Source organism: Dendrobates tinctorius, unplaced genomic scaffold (assembly GCF_039654945.1).
Source record: "Dendrobates tinctorius isolate UK_male_01 unplaced genomic scaffold, ASM3965494v1 ptg000005l, whole genome shotgun sequence".
Taxonomy (NCBI): Eukaryota; Metazoa; Chordata; class Amphibia; order Anura; family Dendrobatidae; genus Dendrobates; species Dendrobates tinctorius.
The window spans coordinates 27,948,283-27,968,731 of NW_027361673.1; the positions used below are offsets into that span (position 1 = coordinate 27,948,283).

The 20,449-nt window shown below is 44.1% G+C and overlaps 1 protein-coding gene across 4 annotated transcripts in view; it reads left to right on the top strand.

Moving 5' to 3' along the window:
• Positions 1-20,449, top strand: part of ANO10 (anoctamin 10) — a 375,037-nt gene that overhangs the window by 83,233 nt on the left and 271,355 nt on the right. For all 4 annotated transcript variants that reach the window (XM_073569028.1, XM_073569012.1, XM_073569036.1 and 1 more), the window contains exon 8: positions 1,981-2,055. In XM_073569028.1, the coding sequence (XP_073425129.1) occupies positions 1,981-2,055 (75 nt within the window). The remainder of the gene's footprint in view (positions 1-1,980; positions 2,056-20,449) is intronic.

Here is a 20,449-nt window from a genome sequence, read left to right on the forward strand (position 1 = left end):
CTATTTCCCCCACTGCCACTACTTCCGAGAGTCATCATAAAGATCAATATGGAAGGGGTGCCGGCGATTCTGCTAGTCCCAGACTGGCCCCCGTCGAGCGTGGGATGCAGTTCTAATGCAGCTGCTCGCCGACGTTCCTTGGCGCCTGCCAGAGCGCCCAGATCTACTGTCTCAAGGGCTGATTTGCCACCCGAACTCAGGGACCCTGTGCTTGATGGCATGGCCGTTGAATCTTGGATTCTAACCCAGGCAGGGTTCGGGAGCGAGGTGGTTGCTACAATGATTAGCTCCCGGAAGCCTGTTTCAGCACAAATTTACCACCACACCTGGAAGGTGTTCTTTGCTTGGTGTCGAGGCCGCGGTGTTTCTCCGCTGAGATTCTCGATCCCCAACATCTTGGTTTTTCTCCAGTGGGGCTTAGAGAGCCCAGATAGCTCAGTCGGTGGAGCATTAAACTCGGGCTTTGCCCCAAGTTGAGACAAATATCGGCCTTATCCGTCCTGTTCCAGCGCAGAATTGCTACCAATTTGCAGGTGAAGACTTTTCATTCAGGGAGTCTCCTACTTGGTACCTCCCTATAAGGTGCCTATGGATGCCTGGGACCTTAACATGGTCCTAATTGTTCTGCAGGAAGCTCCATTTGAACCGCTTCAGGATATCTCTTTGAGGTACCTTTCCTGGAAAGTGGTGTTCCTAGTGGCCATCACTTCCATCAGGCGGGCTTCAGAGCTGGCAGCCCTATCCTGCTGAGCTCCGTTCCTCACTTTCCATAAGGATAAGGTTGTCCTCAGACCAGCCCCTCCTTTTCTGCCGAAAGTCGTGTCCTCTTTTCACATTAATGAAGATGTTGTTTTGCCTTCATTTTGTCCAGCACCTGTGCACCGTGTGGAAAAGGCTCTTCACACGTTAGACATGGTAAGAGCCCTCCGGAGGTACGTGTCGCGGACGGCACCCTTTCGTCAGACGGACATGCTGTTCGTGCTCCCAGAAGGGCGCAGAAAGGGACTCGCTGCCTCAAAATCGACCATGCCAGATGGATTCGTTTGACTATTCAGGAGTCCTACCACATTAGAGGCACGCCGATTCCAGCAGGGATCAGAGCGCACTCTACCTGGGCAGTGGGCGCCTTTTGGGCGCTTCGGCACCAGGCTTCGACGGAGCAGGTTTGCAGGGCAGCACTCTGGTCCAGCCTGCACACATTTGCCAAACATTATAATATCCATGCTCAGGCCTCGGCGGATGCGAGCCTGGGTAGAAGGATTCTCCAAGCAGCGGTGGCGCACCTTTTAAGCAAGAGGTGCATGTAGCTTGGATCGGTGAGTCAATCTCCCACCCAGGGACTGCTTTAGGACATCCCACAGTATCTGTGTCCCCCAATGAGACGAAGGAGAAACATGGATTTTTGTGATGACTCACTGTAAAATCCTTTTCTCCGAGACGCTCATTGGGGGACACAGCACCCACCCTTTTAGCCAGTTGGCTCTGTTTTTGTTTAGTTAATACGCATCTATTTATGTAATATAAGGGTGGTCCTTTTCTGAACATGTTGTACCTGTATTAAGGATGATTTTGTTGTCCTCCTACTGCTTTGGCACCAAACTGATTTCCGCCCGCAATACGGGCGAGGGTGTATACGACGGAGAAGGAGCTAACCTCTTTTTTTTCACTTAGTGTCAGCCTCCTAGCGGCAGAAGCATACACCCGCAGTATCTGTGTCCCCCAATGAGCGTCTCGGAGAAAAGGATTTTACGGTGAGTTATCACAAAAATCCATGTTTCAAAAATGTTCTGTCCAGTCCAAAAGCCCGATCAGATCCCATGGATAGTGATAGATGGGGTCCCACCTTTCATGAAACGCCAGAGCAGAAAATGTTTTTGAGCAGCGATGAATCTGTTACATGTCTTACACCCTGATGAGCCGCTCTACTCGACTATTTCATATACAATTTATCTCTAATTGTTGTTTTTTTGTGTTCCGCAGTTCAACATTGTAAATTGTTTTGCTTCGCTGTTCTACATCGCCTTTGTCATGTATGATCTAAAGCTGTTACGCCAGGTAAGTGCAGTGCATAGATTTCTGACAGTTTTGGGACATTATTTGAAGACTGACAGATAATTTTCCGGTCGCAGTCCGACGTGCTGAGGAAAAAGCAAAACCATTTTTGGTGAGTTTTTATCTCTGCGGATGGGAATCCAGCAAATTGGATGGGATTTATAGAAATCTCATGCCCACTGTGGTTTTTTTTTTTTACTCGCCGTCAACTCGCCTGCGTCACATTTTTGAAATCCACAACATGTCCATCTCTCTTGTGGATACGCTGAATTTTATGTGCGGATTTTCCACATAGACTTGCATTAGATGCAGAAAATCAGCAGGTAAAAAACACACATGCGTCTTCAGTGCGTTTCTGCACATGCCTATACCAATAAAGTTTTGTGAAAGCCAAATACCAGGAAGTTTCAAAAACAAAGCAGCTTTATTTATAATATGACATAGCAACAAGATACAAAAAGCGCAGTGTCAAAAATGTGATAATAAATGAAAACAAAAAAAATTTAAGTTATCCAATTTACAGGAAATCTGCAACATCCAAAGCTCATCATGGGAACATTGCCTAATGAGAACCTGTCACCATGAGAATGCAATCCAATCTGCAAGCACCATGTTATAGAGCAGGAGTAGCTGATTAGACTGATATATACCGTATTTTTCGGACTATAAGACGCACCAGACCATAATTTTCAGAAGAAAAATAGGGAAAAAGTATTAATGTGTCAATTGAAGGTCCGTCTTAAGGCCCCGTTACACATAACGATGTCCCAGCGATCCCACCAACGATCCGACATGGATGGGATCGCTGGGACATCGTTAGGCTGATCACTGGTGAGCTGTCACATAGACAGCCCCTCCAGCGATCAGGACCAGCGTGCACGCTGGTTTCCAAGGTAAACATTGGGTTTCTAAGGGCCGCGCGGCTCTTAGATACCCACTGTTTACATTGGAAACCAGCATCGCTGGTCTCTCGCTGCCACACGCAGCGATGCGTGCTGGCCAGCGGGAGACCAACGATAAAAAAACGGCCCAGGCCAATGGAGCGTGATCAGCGATACCCGGCAGGGGGGGGCCGGTCGCTGATCCCCGTCACACACAGCGATGTCGCTGTCGAGATTGGCGTCACAAAATCAGCGATATCGCTGTGTGTGACGGGGCCTTTACAGTCCGACTTATTCAGCTTACCAGGGGGGTAGGGTGTGATCGGGAGCTCTGGTGGAGCGGGGTCATAGGGGGTGTTCAGTGGTCTGGTGATGACCTGACTCGTCCCAGGCTGGTGCGGCAGGTTCGGTGGTGCGGGGACTCCGCCATTTTGTGAAAACCCCCACACATCCATCCCTGGCTGATGCACGGCAGTTTTGCAGATGCTCGGTGGTGTGGGGGCTCCGCTGACATTTTGTGAAAGCCTGGAGCCCCCAAACCACCGAGCATCTGTGAAACTGCCGTGCATCAGCCTGGGATGATACTCCTGGTAAGTACATCCAGACTATAAGACGCATCCCCATTTTCCTCCAAAATTTTTTGGGGAAAAAGTGTGTCTTATAGTCTGAAAAATATGGTAGATTTGTGAGAAGATTCAGTATAACCTGGGTTTCAGACATTTAAAGCTCTGCTCTTTCTTTAGGGTCCAGTGGGTGGTCCTATCAGTGACTGACAGCTGTCTGTGTATGCACATTTACTGTATACAAGGGAAGTTGTCAGTCACTGATAGGACCGCCCACTGGACCCTAAAGAAAGAGCAGAGCTTTAAATTTCTGAAACCCAGGTTATACTTAGTCTTGTCTCAAAAATCTATATATCAGTCTAAAATGTGCTCATATGCTAAAATGCAGTGCCTTCAGATTGGATTCCATTTTCATGGCTTTCTTTGAGCCTTCGTGCGCAGCCATTGCCAATGATGTTGGGATGTCGTGCCTAGCGTGTATTATGGGACATTTACCTGACTGCTCAGCTGCTTGCCCATGTGCAGCTTTTCTTCTGAAGGCAGTGAGATGACTTTGCTGTGCGCCGTATATCGCTTACACAACAGCACACTTACCTTTAACCCCTTACCTACAATTGACGTAATATTCCGTCCATGTGACCATGGACCTAATTACCATGGACGGAATATTACGTCATCGCGATCAGCGGCGCCCACGTGGTGAGCGCCGCTGATCGCGGCCGAGTGTCAGCTAATTATCATAGCTGACACCCGGCACAATGTGTCAGGGGCGGTCACGGACCGCCCCCGACACGTTAACCCCTTGCACACCGCGATCAAACGCGATCGCGGTGTACCGGGGGTTAAAGGGAAGCATCGGCAGGGAGGGGGCTCCCTCCGTGCTTCCCTGAGCCCCCCACCGCAGCGCAATGTGCAGCGCTGCTGCGGGGGTCTCTTTCCCTACAGGCCCCCGGATCCAAGATGGCGACGGGGGCCTGCAGGGAGCTGACTTCCTCACTGCCTGCAAAGCGCAGGCATGAGGAAGTCTGCAGCAGTGCCTGTGACAGATCGCTGATCTGTCACAGTGATCTGTGATGTGACAGATCAGCGATCTGTCACAGGACAGTGATGTCCCACCTGGGACAAGGTAATAAAGTAAAAAAAAAAAAAAAAAAAAAGTGTTAAAAATAATTAAAAAAAAATCGCTAAATAAATCAGTAAAAAAAAAAAAAATATTCCCCAATAAATCCATTTTTTCAAAATAAAAAAAAACAAAAACAATAAAAGTACACATATTTGGTATCGCCGCGTCCGTAATGACCTGCCCTATAAAACTGTCTCATTAGTTAACCCCTTTAGCGAACCCCTTAAAAAATAAAAATAAAAAACGAAGCAAAAAATAATGATTTATTATCATACCACCGAACAAAAAGTGCAATAACGCGCGATCAAAAAGACGCATATAAATATGCATGGTACCGCTGAAAACGTCATCTTGTCCCGCAAAAAACGATCCACCATACAGCATCATCCGCAAAAAAATAAAAAAGTTATAGCTCGCAGAATAAAGCGATACAAAAATAATTATTTTTTATATAAAATAGTTTTCATTGCAAAAAACCGACAAAACATAAAAAAAGACCTAAATGAGGTATCGCTGTAACCGTACTGACCCGAAGAATAAAACCGCTTTATCAATTTTACCGCACGCGGAACAGTGTAAACGCACCCCCCCAAAAGAAATTCATGAAACGCTGGTTTTTGTTCATTCTGCGTCCCAAAAATTGGAATAAAAAGCGATCAAAAAATGTCACATGCCCGAAAATGGTACCAATAAAAACGTCAACTCGTCCCGCAAAAAATAAGACCTCACATGACTCGGTGGGTCAAAATACGGAAAAATTATAGCTCACAATATGTGGTGATGCAAAAACTATTTTTACAATAAAAAGCGTCTTTTAGCGTGCGACAGCCGCCAAACATAAAAACCGCCATAAATCGTAAATCAAACCCCCCGTTATCACCCCCTTAGTTAGGGAAAAATAATAAAACTAAAAGAAAATGTATTTATTTCCATTTTCCCGCTAGGGTTAGGGTTAGGGTAGGGCTAGGGTTAGGGCTAGGGTTAGGGCTAGGGTTAGGGCTAGGGTTAGGGCTAGGGTTAGGGCTAGGGCTCAGATTAGGGTTAGGGGTGTGTTGAGGTTCGGGTTGGAGTTATAATTGGGGGTTTCCACTGTTTGGGCACATCAGGTGCTCTCCAAAGGCAACATGGCGTCTGATCTCAATTCCAGCCAATTCTGCGTTGAAAAAGTCAAATGGTGCTCCTTCCCTTCCAAGCTCTGCCATGTGCCCAAACAGTGTTTTACCCCCACATGTAGGGTATCAGCCTACTCAGGACAAATTACAAAACAACTTTTGGGGTCCAATTTCTCCTGTTACCCTTAGGAAAATAAAAAATTGGGGGCAAAAATATAATTTTGCGGAAAAAAATGTTTTTTTTATTTTCACGCCCAGGCGTTATAAACTTCTGTGAAGCACTTGGGGGTTCAAAGTGCTCTCCACACATCTAGATAAGCTCTGTGGGGGGTCTAGTTTCCAAAATGGGGTCACTTGTGGGGAGTTTCAATAGTTTAGGTACATTAGGGGCTCTCCAAACGCATATGACACCCGCATACCAATCCATCAAAGTCTGCATTCCAAAACGTCACTACTTCCCTTCCGAGCCCCGACGTGTGCCCATACAGTAGTTTTCTCCCACATATGAGGTATCAGCGTACTCAGGACAAATTGGACAACAACTTTTGGGGTCCAATTTCTCCTGTTACCCTTGGGAAAATAAAAAAAATGGGGACTAAAAGATGATGTTTGTTGAAAAAATACGATATTTTTATTTTCACGCCCGGTCGTTATAAACTTCTATGAAGCACTGGGGGGTTCAAAGTGCTCACCACACATCTAGATAAGTTCATTAGGGGGTCTAGTTTCCAAAATGGGGTCACTTGTGGGGGGTTTCCACTGTTTAGGTACATCAGGGGCTCTCCAAACGCAACATGACACCCGCAGACCATTCCATCAAAGTCTGCATTCCAAAACGTCACTACTTCCCTTCCGAGCCCCGACGTGTGCCCATACAGTAGTTTTCTCCCACATATGAGGTATCAGCGTACTCAGGACAAATTGGACAACAACTTTTGGGGTCCAATTTCTCCTGTTACCCTTGGGAAAATAAAAAAATGGGGACTAAAAGATCATGTTTGTGGAAAAAATACGATTTTTTTATTTTCACGCCCGGACGTTATAAACTTCAGTGAAGCACTGGGGGGTTCAAAGTGCTCACCACACATCTAGATAAGTTCCTTGGGGGGTCTAGTTTCCAAAATGGTGTCATTTGTGGGGGGTTTCTACTGTTTTGGTACATCAGGGGCTTTCCTAACGCGACATGGTGTCCGATCTCAATTCCAGCCAAAAAGTCAAATGGCGCTGCTTCCCTTCCGAGCTCTGCCATACGCCCAAATAGTGGTTTACCCCCACATGTGGTGTATCAGCGTACTCAGGATAAATTGCACAATATCTTTTAGGGTCCTGTTACTTTTGGAAAAATAAGAATTGAGGGTGAAAAGATCATTTTTGTGGAAAAAATATGATTTTTTAATTGTACTGCTGTACGTTATAAACTTCTGTGAAGCCCTTGGGGGTTCAAAGTTCTCACCACACATCTAGATAAGTTCCTTGGGGGTCTAGATTCCAAAATGGTGTCATTTGTTGGGGGGTTTCCACTGTTTTGGTACATCAGGGGTTTTCCAATCGCGACATGGTGTCCGATCTCAATTCTAGCCAAAAACGTCAAATGGCGCTGCTTCCCTTCCGAGCTCTGCTATGCGCCCAAATAGTCATTTACACCCACATATGGGGTATCAGCGTACTCAGGACAAATTGCACAATAACTTTTAGGGTCCTGTTACCCTTGGAAAATTAAAAATTGGGGGTGAAAAGATCATTTTTGTGGAAAAAATATGATTTTTTAATTGTACCGCTGTACGTTATAAACTTCTGTGAAGCCCTTGTGGGTTCAAAGTTCTCACCACATATCTAGATAAGTTCCTTGGGGGGTCTAGTTTCCAAAATGGGGTCACTTGGGGGGGTTTCCACTGTTTAGGTACATCAGGGGCTCGCCAAACGTGACATGGCGTCCGATCTGAATTCCAGCCAATTTTGCATTGAAAAAGTCAAACGGCGCTCCTTCCATTCTGAGCTCTGCCATGCGCCGAAACAGTGGTTCCCCCCCACATATCAGGTATCAGCGTACTCAGGACAAATTGCACAATAAGTCTTGCAGTCCAATTTCTCCTGTTACCCTTGGTAAAATAAAGAAAATTGAACCTGAAGTATTTTTTTTGTGAAAAAAAGTTAAATGTTCATTTTTTTTTTAATATTCAAAAAATTCCTGTGACGCACCTAAAGGGTTAATAAACTTCTTGAATGTGGTTTTAAGCACCTTAAGGGGTGCAGTTTTTAGAATGGTGTCACTTTTGGGTATTTTCTATCATATAGACCCCTCAAAGTGGCTTCAAATGTGAAGTGGTCCCTAAAAATAAAATGGTGTTGCAAAAATGAGAAATCGCTGGTCAATTTTTAACCCTTATAACTTCCTAACAAAAAAAAATTTTGGTTCCAAAACTGTGCTGATGTAAAGTAAACATGTGGGAAATGTTATGTATTAAGTTTTTTGTGTGCCGTATCGCTGTGATTTAAGGGCATAAAAATTCAAATTTGGAAAATTGCGAAATTTTCAAAATTTTCGCCAAATTTCCGTTTTTTTCACAAATAACCGCAAGTTATTTGAATGCAATTTTACCACTAACATGAAGTACAATATGTCACGAGAAAACAATGTCAGAATAACCGGGATCCATAGAAGCGTTCCAGAGTTATGACCTCATAAAGGTACAGTGGTCAGAATTGTAAAAATTGGCCCGGTAGTTAACGTGCAAACCACCCTTGGTAGTGAAGGGGTTAAATAGCTTCCCAGCGTGTGTATTTTACACAGTCAGCTTTAACCACCTTGTTGCCGTGGAGGACTGTTCAGAACACATTACGCACTATTATGTATTGCAATGGGTTTTTTTTTTCATTTTTTTTTTCATGGTATTGTTTGGACTTTTCCTTGTAGAAACTGCTGGGTCGGTTAAGTGTGGACACAACATGGCAGTAGCACAGCTCTCTTTGGATACTGTAGAGGTCGTATATACAGGGTGGTCCAAAAGTAGGTGGACAGAAAATAATAACATTTATTTTGATTTACTGTATATACTCGTGTATAAGCCGACCCCCCTAATTTTGCCACAAAAAACTGTGAAAACTTATTGACTCATGTATAAGCCGAGGGTGGTGCTGCACAAGGGTTAATGGTGGTCCAAAAAGATGCTCCATAGATAAATACCCCCATAAAAAGCTGCAAAAGGGATAATGGTGACCCAAAAAGATGCTCCAAGCATAAATACCCCCATATATTTCTGCACAAGGGTTAATGGTGTCCCAAGTAGATGCTCCATACATAAATACCCCCATATGCTGCACAAGGGTTCATGGTGGCCCCAGTAGAAGCTCCATACATAAATGCCCCCCATATATTGCTGCACATGGGTTAATGGTGTTCCAAGTAGATGCTCCATACATAAATACCCCCCATATGCTGCACAAGGGTTAATGGTGGCCCAAGTAGATGCTCCATGCATAAATACCCCCCATATGCTGCACAAGGGTTAATGGTGGCCCAAGTAGATGCTCCATGCATAAATACCCCCCATATGCTGCACAAGGGTTAATGGTGGCCCAAGTAGAAGCTCCATACATAAAATACCCCCCATATGCTGCACAAGGGTTAATGGTGGCCCAAGTAGAAGCTCCATACATAAATGCCCCCCATATATTGCTGCACAAGGGTTAATGGTGTTCCAAGTAGATGCTCCATACATAAATGCCCCCCATATGCTGCACAAGGGTTAATGGTGGCCCAAGTAGATGCTCCATGCATAAATACCCCCCATATGCTGCACAAGGGTTAATGGTGGCCCAAGTAGATGCTCCATGCATAAATACCACCCATATGCTGCACAAGGGTTAATGGTGGCCCAAGTAGAAGCTCCATACATAAAATACCCCCCATATGCTGCACAAGGGTTAATGGTGGCCCAAGTAGAAGCTCCATACATAAATAACCCCCATATGCTGCACAAGGGTTAATGGTGGCCCAAGTAGAAGCTCCATACATAAATACCCCCCATATGCTGCACAAGGGTTAATGGTGGCCCAAGTAGATGCTCCATACATAAAATACCCCCCATATGCTGCACAAGGGTTAATGGTGGCCCAAGTAGAAGCTCCATACATAAATACCCCCCATATGCTGCACAAGGGTTAATGGTGGCCCAAGTAGATCCTCCATACATAAATACCCCCCATATGCTGCACAAGGGTTAATGGTGGCCCAAATAGATGCTCCATACATAAATACCCCCCATATGCTGCTGCTGCTATAAAAAAAAAAAAAAGACATACTCATCTCTCTGTTGCTGGGGGCCAGGTGCCGGTGTAGCCGCTGGCTCAGGCCCCCGGCACTGGCTATATTTACCGTTCCCGGTTCCATCGCTGTTTCCCGGGTCCTGTGCAGTGACGTTAACAGAGGGCGCGCACTGACTTCGTCATCGTGCCCTCCGCTAATTGTCACAGCCAGAGGACCCGGAGACAGCGATGGAACGGGGAGTGGTAAGTATTGCTCTGCTCCCCTGTCATAATCACCACCCCCCTCCTGGCACCCGGTCTCTTCAGCCCCTGCTTCCAGCATGATGTCGCCGTCCCAGGCTGTTCCTGCATTCAGCGGTCACGTGGTACCGCAGCCGCTCATTAAATATGCACATATTCATGAGTTTAATGAGCGATACCACGTGACCGCTGAATGCAGGAACTACTGGGATACTGAGGTCATGGGGGAAGCAGGGGGGCTGCAGAGACTGTGCCAGGAGGGGGGGTATGGTCTCTGACACCCCCCGCTCCCCCGCCGACACCCGTATATGACTCGCGTATAAGTGGGGGGGGGACTTCCAGCCCAAAAAATGGGCTGAAAATCTCGGCTTATACACGAGTATATACGGTATATATAAAATTTTATTTACTAACACAAGCATAACATTGACAATTACATTTTATTCCGAACAATAATATAAAAGCCCTTAAATTTTATCAACGCTGGTGCTCAAACTGTTTTCCATCACAATTTGCACAGCTTTGCAGTCTGCCTCTTACGCTTCATAAACATTTTTGCACAAGTCTCTTTGGGTATTAATTTCTTGAATTACATCTCTTATGTAATTTTTCAAATCACTGACACTTTTTGGTTTTCGACTATAAACTTTGTCCTTGAGTACGCCCCAAAAGAAAAAATCCATTGGGGTCAAGTCTGGTGAATGTGCTGGCCAATCCATTTATTAGGAAATGTTTCATCAGGATACTCGCGGACTACTCTTGAATAATGTGGAGGGGCCCCATCTTAGAAATAAAGGTCATTTGAATTAGGCTGTTGCTGTAACTGGGAAACAATGTGATTCATTAGAATTTCGAGATACTTATCTCCTGTGACTGTTCCATAAAAAAAAAAGGTCCAAAAACACCAAAACTTGAAATACCACCCCAAACATTGACACCAGGCTCATTTAGTTGTTGCTCTAATGTTAAATGCATATTCTCAATATAAATTATAAATAATCTTTATTTTTATATAGCGCTAACATATTCCGCAGCGCTTTACAGTTTGCACACATTATCATCGCTGTCCCCGATGGGGCTCACAATCTAAATTCCCTATCAGTATGTCTTTGGGATGTGGCAGGAAACCGGAGTGCCTGGAGGAAACCCACGCCAACACGGGGAGAACATACAAACTCCTTGCAGATGTTGTCCTTGGTGGGATTCGAACTCAGGACTAACCACTGAGCCATCGTGCTGCCCCATTAAACCAGTAAATCTATAATAATAAATGCCCTAAGCAGCTTCCGGTTGTAACAACTTCCGTCCAGTTGTAACCGGTGACGTCACCGCACACCTCTTTCCATGGTAACCCTCAACACACCACTCCTCCTCAACACACACTCCTCTCACCTTTCACCATCTCCACTCACGTCCACTCTTTCACTCCACATACGACCCCTTCTCTCACTCCGTCTCTCATACTCACACCGTCATCGCCGCTGATCCACGATCCCCGACATCTTCTTCCGTCGGCGCCATCCTGGATCCAGACGTCCTCCACGCCGGAGACATGTTCTTGCGGCGACGCCATTTTGGATCGGCGAAATCCCGCGATAGTCAAGATGGCGTCGCCGCAAGAACATGTCGCCGGCGAGGACGACGTCGGGATCCAAAATGGCGTCGGCGAAAACTCGCGAGATTTCGCCGACGCCATTTTGGATCCCGACGTCGTCCACGCCGGCGACATGTTCTTCCGGCGACGCCATCTTGACTCGCAGGATTTCACGATACTCAAGATGGCGTCACCGCAAGAACATGTCGCCGGCGTGGACAACGTCTGGATCCAGGATGGCGCCGGCGGAAGAAGATGTCATGTCGGGGATCGTGGAGCAGCGGCGATGACGGCGTGAGTATGAGAGACGGAGTGAGAGAAGGGGTCGTATGTGGAGTGAAAGAGTGAGTGGAGATGGTGAAAGGTGAGAGGAGTGTGTGTGTTGAGGGTTAACATGGCAAGAGGTGTGATGCTATCGCATCCTCCCGATGCGATAGCATCGGGCCATAATCTTGTACAATTATATCTGTTAATATGGCCAGATAATTTGAAAGAAGCTTCATCACTCCACATAATGTTATCTAAAATTACTGGATTTTCTTCAGTTTCGTTAAGCATAATCTCACTAAATTGCAGTCGCCTGTCTGGATCATCCTCCAATAAACCATGAATTAGATGTGGAAGATAAGCTTTCCACCCAATAGATTTCAGGATTGCATGATGGAAGCTTGTGAAATTCCCAATTCTATAGAAACTCTTCTGGTGGACTTTTTTGGACTCTGAACAAATGTTTCAGCAACAAGTTGTTTATTATTTTCTGTACAGGCTGTTTTGGGTCGACCAGTTTTTGGAGCATTAAAGATTGAGCCAGTGGCATCAAATTTGTCAGGAATGCGGTAAATGGTTTGTCTCTTTGGGGCTTGAGTACCAAATGTTTCAACCAAATTTGCTCTAACTGTTTCAGCATATTGAGATTTCCAATTCACTTTTAAAATCCATTTTCTTTGATCTGTGTTTAAATTATTTGCTTTTATGGGTTATCTGAAATATCTGAAAACAAAACCGATTTGGGGGAGATTTATCTGTGAAAAATGGATCTGTGAAACTGACTCAGTTGCCCTTAGCAACAAATGAGATTCCACCTTTCATTTTCCAAAGAGTCTGTGAAGATTGAAAAGTGGAATCTGAGGGCAACTGAGTCAGTTTCGCTTTACACCATGTTTGATAAATCCCCCCCTTCATAACCCTATTACACGTACTGTCCACCTACTTTTGGACCACCCTGTATATTGATCACCCCTCCGTAATATGTGGTAGGAAAATTGTCTGTTTTTATACCTTTCTTGAAAATCTAGCTGATTTCCTGGCACTGATCCTCTACAATCATTTTGCCATCCTTGATCCCAATGTTATGTATAAACCACATAGCATGTAAGGGTAATTAGTGGGGTTGTGCAGGCTTACAGTGACACGGATATTCTAATTTGTTCCTTCCCTAAGCCATGAGCGTGCACCATCAATAGAAAGGGTTAGCTGTAACCTAACGATGACATCCTTGTTATGATTAGGTAACCGAGGAGGATAGCAGGGGAATAGACTAGGCAACCAGATAACCAGAGAGGTTGGTAAGTTAGCGGATTGCAGACCCCTAAACTGACAACACAACTAGAATTAGCCGTGGGACGTACCTACGATGCCCTAGACGCCTCGGCACAGCCAAAGAATTAACTAAGCCTAAAGAGAGAAAAGGGAAAGCTAAACTGCCCCGGAGTAGAACCCCAAAGGAATAGATAGCCCCCGAACATATATTGCCAGTGAGACAAGATGAGGCAGAAAATAGAGTAAGCAAATGATGGGGTAAAAACTGTCTAAATAGAACAGGACAGGAAAGGATACTGTCTGCAATCACACAAAAAACCTTAAGAAAAAATACAACACGTCTGATATGCAAAAATACTGAGGCCACACGACCTCTCCCCCACTAAATCAGAACTCTGGCGTGAACTGGACGCAAAACAAAAGATACTGATATAACAGGGGATTAGAAATACTAAAAAGACTGACATGAGCTGTGGCATATGGAAGAGAGTCCAGCACAGGTCCTAGCAGGGAACAAGGCTGAACTCACACCAGCAAAGCAGAAATCAGAGGAAAGCAAAAAAAAAGGGTTAAATGCAAAAAGATTCAAGCAGACAAGTAACTTATCTGAAAGATGCAGGACAAAGCAGGAGGCAAGCAGACTTCCAAAATGCTCAGGAAGAAAACCAAATCACCCGCAACCACTGAGGGATGGTTGCTCACTTAAATCTCTCCAGTCTGTAACACCTGACCTCCAATCATCCTCCTCAGGTGATTGATTTCTGTCAGTCAGACTAGCTCCATTACCAGCAGCAACCACCAGAGGGAGCCCAAACTCTGAAGCCAGGTCAAAAGTATTCACAAACACATCCTGCTCCACTGACCGGAAAAGGATGAGAGTAATCTCCGTTCCTGGTCTAATTCATAGATATCACGGTCATTAGCACTTGTGGTGTCTATTAAGTTAACTAGAAAGTTTTTCTTCCCTATTGCCACCCCTTCAACATGATCTTGGGGGCATCATCATGACATTAAGTCCTCCGAGTCTGCTGTCTTTACACACTAACCGCCCTTACAGGATAATTCTACATGCGGTATTGCAGTGTATTATATGAGCAGTCAAACCTTCATCTAGTTCCCTAGTTAGATTAACAAATGTGAACAAAATAAAATGTTGTACAATTATTTAAAATTAGAAATATCATTTATACAAAATTGGTATAATTGGAACTATGACAGCCAATATTATAAAAGTAAGACATTTATCCCTCACAATGAATACTGTGAAAAGAGTCTAAAAAAAACCCCTAATTTAGTGAGGAGTTGGAATTTCTGTTCCTCATGCCTCTTCCGCTAGCTTCTACTGCACTTCCATAGGCTTTTGTAGGCAGCAGGTATAATGTGATCCATCACCGAAGACAGATTATAGGAGTCAGGACTCCTTAATAATTGGGCAGGGCGCTGATGACGTTCTCTGCCGTATCATTAATAGAACATGTCCCATTTGCAGAAATTTTCTTGTATTTAAAAAAAAAACAAAAAACCTTTCTCCACCTTCTCCTATTCAACAGTCCAAGAAAACCAGACCGTAGTCACATGGCATCTGAGTACTGACCAATTTTTTCACAGATCCATATTCCTTAATTGCTGATTTTGATCCAACAATAAAATCAAGATCGGATATTCCTAAGCAATTTTGGGAAGGCTGATCACTTGGTCCACAAGAAACCAAAGACGTGTGAACAGCCCCATATATTATCATAGGTAATCAATGCGATCTGTGAAAATGCAGATAGCACTCAGACAACAGAAACCGATGTGTGAATTAGCCCTAATTTAGAGGACATATATAAGGGCTTATTTAATTTAAAAACAGGCACATACACAGTATATAGAGGGGAAAATCAGGATTTGATACAATGCCGATTTTGCAAGTTTTCCCACCTACAAAGAATGGAGAGGCCTGTAATTTTTATTTTTGGTACACATCAACTGTGAGAGACAAAATCTAAAAATAAAAAAAAAGAAAATCACATTGTATGATTTCTGCATAATTAATTTTCATTTTATTGCATGAAATAAGAATTTGATACAATAGAAAAATAGAACTTAATATTTGGTACAGAAACATTTGCAGATACAGAGGTCAGATGTTTCCTGTAGTTCTTGACCAAGATAACACACACTCCAGCAGGGATTTTGGCCCACTCCTCCATACAGATTTTCTCCAGATACTTCAGGTTTCGGGGCTGTTGCTGGGCAACATTGATTTTCACCTCCCTCCAAAGATTTTCTTTTGGGTTCAGGTCTGGAGACTGGCTAGGCCACTCCAGGACCTTGAAATGCTTCTTACGGAGCCACAGCTTAGTTTCCCTGGCTGTGTGTTTCAGTTCATTGTCATGCTGTAAGACACAGCCACAACCCATTTTTGATGCTGTTATTAGGCTGCGTTCACACGGCGCGGTGTCTTCGCGGCGGTTTTTAACGCGCGATTTTGCCACGAAAACGCAAAAAAAACAGCATCCCATGCAATCCTATGGGATTCCGCAATGCTGTGCTAATGCTGCAGTTTTTTCCGCGGCGAAATCGCATCGCTGAAAAAAACGCAGCATGCTCATTATTTTGCGGAATCTCTGCGATTCTGCCCACATAGGGATGCATTGTTCTGCTTACTTTCCGCATGTGGCTGTGCACACCATGCGAAAAGTAAGCAGAACATTTGCGGATGGTACCCACGGTCCGGAGGAGACGAGATTGTCCTCCGGGCTCTGGGTACCATATCCCTGTAAAAAATAGAATTAAAATAAAAAATCGGGTTATATTCACCTTCCGATGTCCTGCGCAGCGTCACCAGGCTTCAGCGATACACGCGGCAGGTCCCGTTCCCAATGATGCATTGCGATAATGACCTTTGCTGACATCGCTATCGCGCAATATTGTAGCGGTCTCGTGAGGCCGCAACGTCATCAAAGGTCATTGCCGTAATGCATCACTGGGAACGGGACTTGCCGGAACATCGCGGAGGCCTAGGGATGCTGCGAGGGACGTCGGAAGGTGAATATAATCCGATTTTTAATTTTTTTTTTATTATTCTTAACATTAGATCTTTTTACTATTGATGTCGCATAGGCAGCCTCAATAGTAAAAAGTTGGTCACACTCGTCAAACACTGTTTGACGAGTGTGACCAACCTGTCATTCAGTTCTCCAAACGATGCTACAGATCGCTTGGAAAACGCTAATATTCTGCAAGCTAATTACGCTTGCAAATTGCTAGTTTTTCTGCGGGAAAATCGCGGGAATTTAAAATGCGATTTTCCCGCGGAATGGAATTCCCGCGGGGAGTTCCGCTACGTGTGAACTTAGCCATAAGAGAGGGTGGTTGTTGGCCAAAATCTCAGCAATACATGAACCCCATCCATCCTTCCTTCCTTCAATACGATGCAGTCATCCTGTCCCCTTTGCAGAAAAGCACCCCCAAAGTATGATATTTCCTCCACCATGCTTCATGGTTATGATGGTGTTCTTGGGGATGTACTCATCTTTCTTCTCCAAACACGGCGAGTGGAGCGGATACCAAAAAGTTATATTTTGGTCTCAACTGACCAAATGACCTTCTCCCATGCCTCCTCGGGATCATCCAGAAGGTCAATGTTGAGCTTGAAACAGGCCGCCTGGATATATGTTGGCGTGAGCAGGGGACCTTGCGTGCCTTGCAGGACTTTAATCCATGACGGGGTAGTGTGTTACTAATGGTAATGTTTGAGAGTGTGTTCCCAGCTATCTTCAGGTCATTGACTAGGTCCTTCCGTGTAGTTCTGGGCTGATTCCTAACCTTACCTCACGAGGCAAGATCTTTCATAGAGCCCCAGATCAAGGAAGACTGACGGTTATGTTATGTTTCTTCCATTTTCTAATAATTGTGCCACCAGTTCTTTTCTTCTCACCAAGCTGCGTCTACAATTTTGTCTGTGATGTCCTTAAAAAGCTCTTTGGTCTTGGCCATGGTGGAGGGATTGGAGTGTGATTGATTGTGTGGTTAGATGTTTTTTGTACAGGTAACGAGTTATAACAGGTGCAATTAATACAGGTAATGTGTGCAGAGTAGGGCTTCTTAAAGAAAAACTAACAGGTCTGTGAGAGCCAGAATTGTTGCTTATTGGTAGGTGATCAAATACTTATTTCATGCAAAATAAAATGCTATTTAATTATGTAAAAATTATTACCATGTGATTTTCTGGATTTTTTTTTTTTAAGAATCTGTCTCTCACAGTAGAATTGTACATACGATAAAAATTACAGACCTCTCCATTCTTTGTATGCGGGAAAACTTGCAAAATCGGCAGTATATCAAATACTTTTCTTCTCCATTTTATGTTTATATCCAAGGTAAATTCACTCCTATAGGCCTAATATGCTAGAGAGGTCCTCATAGAAAGCGATGAGTAGACTTGCTGCAGGAATTCCAGCACAGGGTCTATGAACTTTCTCTATGTATTCGAGATGTGCTGCGATTCTCCATAGGTCCCACTTTGTTTGGAAATTCGGCTTAAATATATCTGATAAATAGATAATAAGATTTGTTGCCGTTAAATAAAAAAAATCCATCAGTTGTTGTCTGGTATCAACAGTCTTAATTAATACACTGTATGGACACTTGCTAATGCATAACCCTTACGTGTAATAATTCATGTCTCTTCCACAGTAATGGGCATCAGCTCAAACAGTGCCATGGGAATAAAAGGCAGACACTGTTGTTAATTTGCTCTGCTCTTAAATATTGATAGGAACACTAATTAGCTCCACTTTCTGTATTAGAGGATTTTCCGTGCAGTGACGGCTGGTCTGTCCTCTTGTCTTATTAACACTAGGGGGAGCTCTTCACGTAGAATTTAGACCTTATTCATTCCCATACTGTGACTGTGTATCTTATTCTACATTTATATATATATGTTTATATATTTATTTTTTTATTTCTTTTAATCATTTATATAGTTCCATTAATTCCACAGCTCTTTACGGACATTATTTCTGTGTGTATATATGCTGTAAGTTACATTCTCTATTGGCTCAAGTATGGGGACACACAACTTAATCATTGAATTCCATTTTTCCTTCAGTCTCATTGCCATCAGTGTATAAAATCCAGCCCCTCGCCATACAGTCTGCATTACCAGCATCTGTGAAAGCATGTCGTTCTGAAGAGCTCAGCGGTGCCAGCCCGCTCCTGTAGTAAGATGTCACTAGTGTAACACGTCAGTTTGGGAATTTTCTTCCATACAAAATATTTCATGCCCAAGCATGAAGCATTTAGGACACAGCCAGTACGTTCAAAAGTGGCAAACCACATAAAGTGCCCCAGGACGTTCATGGCATGGTTGTCTATGTCCGATCACTTACAAACGAAAGCACTGTGCCATGCAAGGAAATGGGATGGTGTAAAGCCGTCACCGCTGGAGCAGTGAGAACGTGTTCTGTGGAGGGCTGAATCGTGCCCCAACAGTCTGCAGAGTCTGATGGATGAGGCTGAGTTGGGTGAAAGCGGAGAGAACGTTGCCCACCTAACCGCATTGTGCCAGCTATCAAGTTTGGACATTTGTATATTAATTCATACCCCGATTTCGTAATAACAAAGGATCAGACCGGCCATGTAAAGGTATTGCTGGACTTTTTCTTTGAAAGGGCAACATGTGCATATAAATAATTTGGGGTGTGAAATCCTGCTGGCGGATTCCCCTTAGGGTATGTGCAGATGTTCAGTAATCGCTGCGGGTTGGACTTGCGCAGCGTCCAGATGGGACTTCAAGAAATCCCATGTCCACCATGCGTCCAGAGACACCTGCGGAGATGGACATGCGGCTCGTCTTTCCAGACCGCAGCACATGAGTTTCTCTTGCCGAGACGCAAGAGAAAAGACACCACCTTGAACTCAAAACAATTTTCTGAGTGTGGCAGACAGCATTATATTATTAGGTGTCAAAGCAACAGCCATATGAATAAGAGCATTACACGGTCTCCTTGGCTTACCATCTTCTAGTGTATAGAGCTCTCTGTTCCCTAGGTAAGGTGCACACACACCCAGCTGTCAACATGTTGTAAAGAAAACATGACTAGGCTCCTTTTTAACTTTCTGTATGGGCACCCTGACCAATTTGCAGCTACACTTCCCCATACACAGGAATCAGCGATGCCCTGCATGTACTGACAACTTTATATCGTACAAAAGAGCGGCAAAAGTCCATCTGATAAGGGCAGCATGTGGCTCAGTGGTTAACACTGGTTATTTGCAGTGCTGGGGTCCTGGTTCAAATCCCACCAAGGACACATCTGCAAAAAGTTTGTATGTTCTCTCCGTGTTTGAGTGGGTTTTATCCCACATTCCAAAGACACATACCGGTAGGGAATTTAGATTGTGAGTCCCAATGGGGACAGTAATGATAATGTCTGAAAAGTGATGCAGAATATGAACAAAGCATAATAAGTAAATCTGATCGGGTTTGCTCTCTCAACATCACAAAAATTGAAGAGTACAGTTGAGTGAAAAATGTTTGTCCCCCTTCCTGATATCCTATTCTTTTGCATGTTTGGCACACTTAAATGTTTCAGATCGCCAGACAAATGTAAATATTAGACAAAGATAACACAAGGAAACAAAATGCAGTTTTTAAATAAAGTTCTTTATTACTAAGGGAAAAAGAAATCCAAACCTACAGGGCCCTGTGTGAAAAAGTAATTGCTTCCTAACCCTAATAACTGGTTGGGCCATTCTTAGCAGCAACAACTGCAATCATGCGTTTGTGATAACCGGTAATGAGTCTTTTACAACGCTCTAGAGGAATTTTGGCCCACCCATCTTTGCAGAATTATTGTAATTCTGCCACACTTTTTCACACGACTGTAGATGTCAGTGTTTGTTGTGCGATATGTCTAACAATCTGAAGCTCTTTGGCCTTTGTCTGCCTTTTTTAAACAGTCTTCTAGATATTATAATTTGCCCATTTTTCCTCAATCCAACAAATCGACTGTTCACTTGCTAACTAATATATCCAAACCCTTGACAGCTGCCATTGTCACACAACAACAATCAATATAGGTATTAAA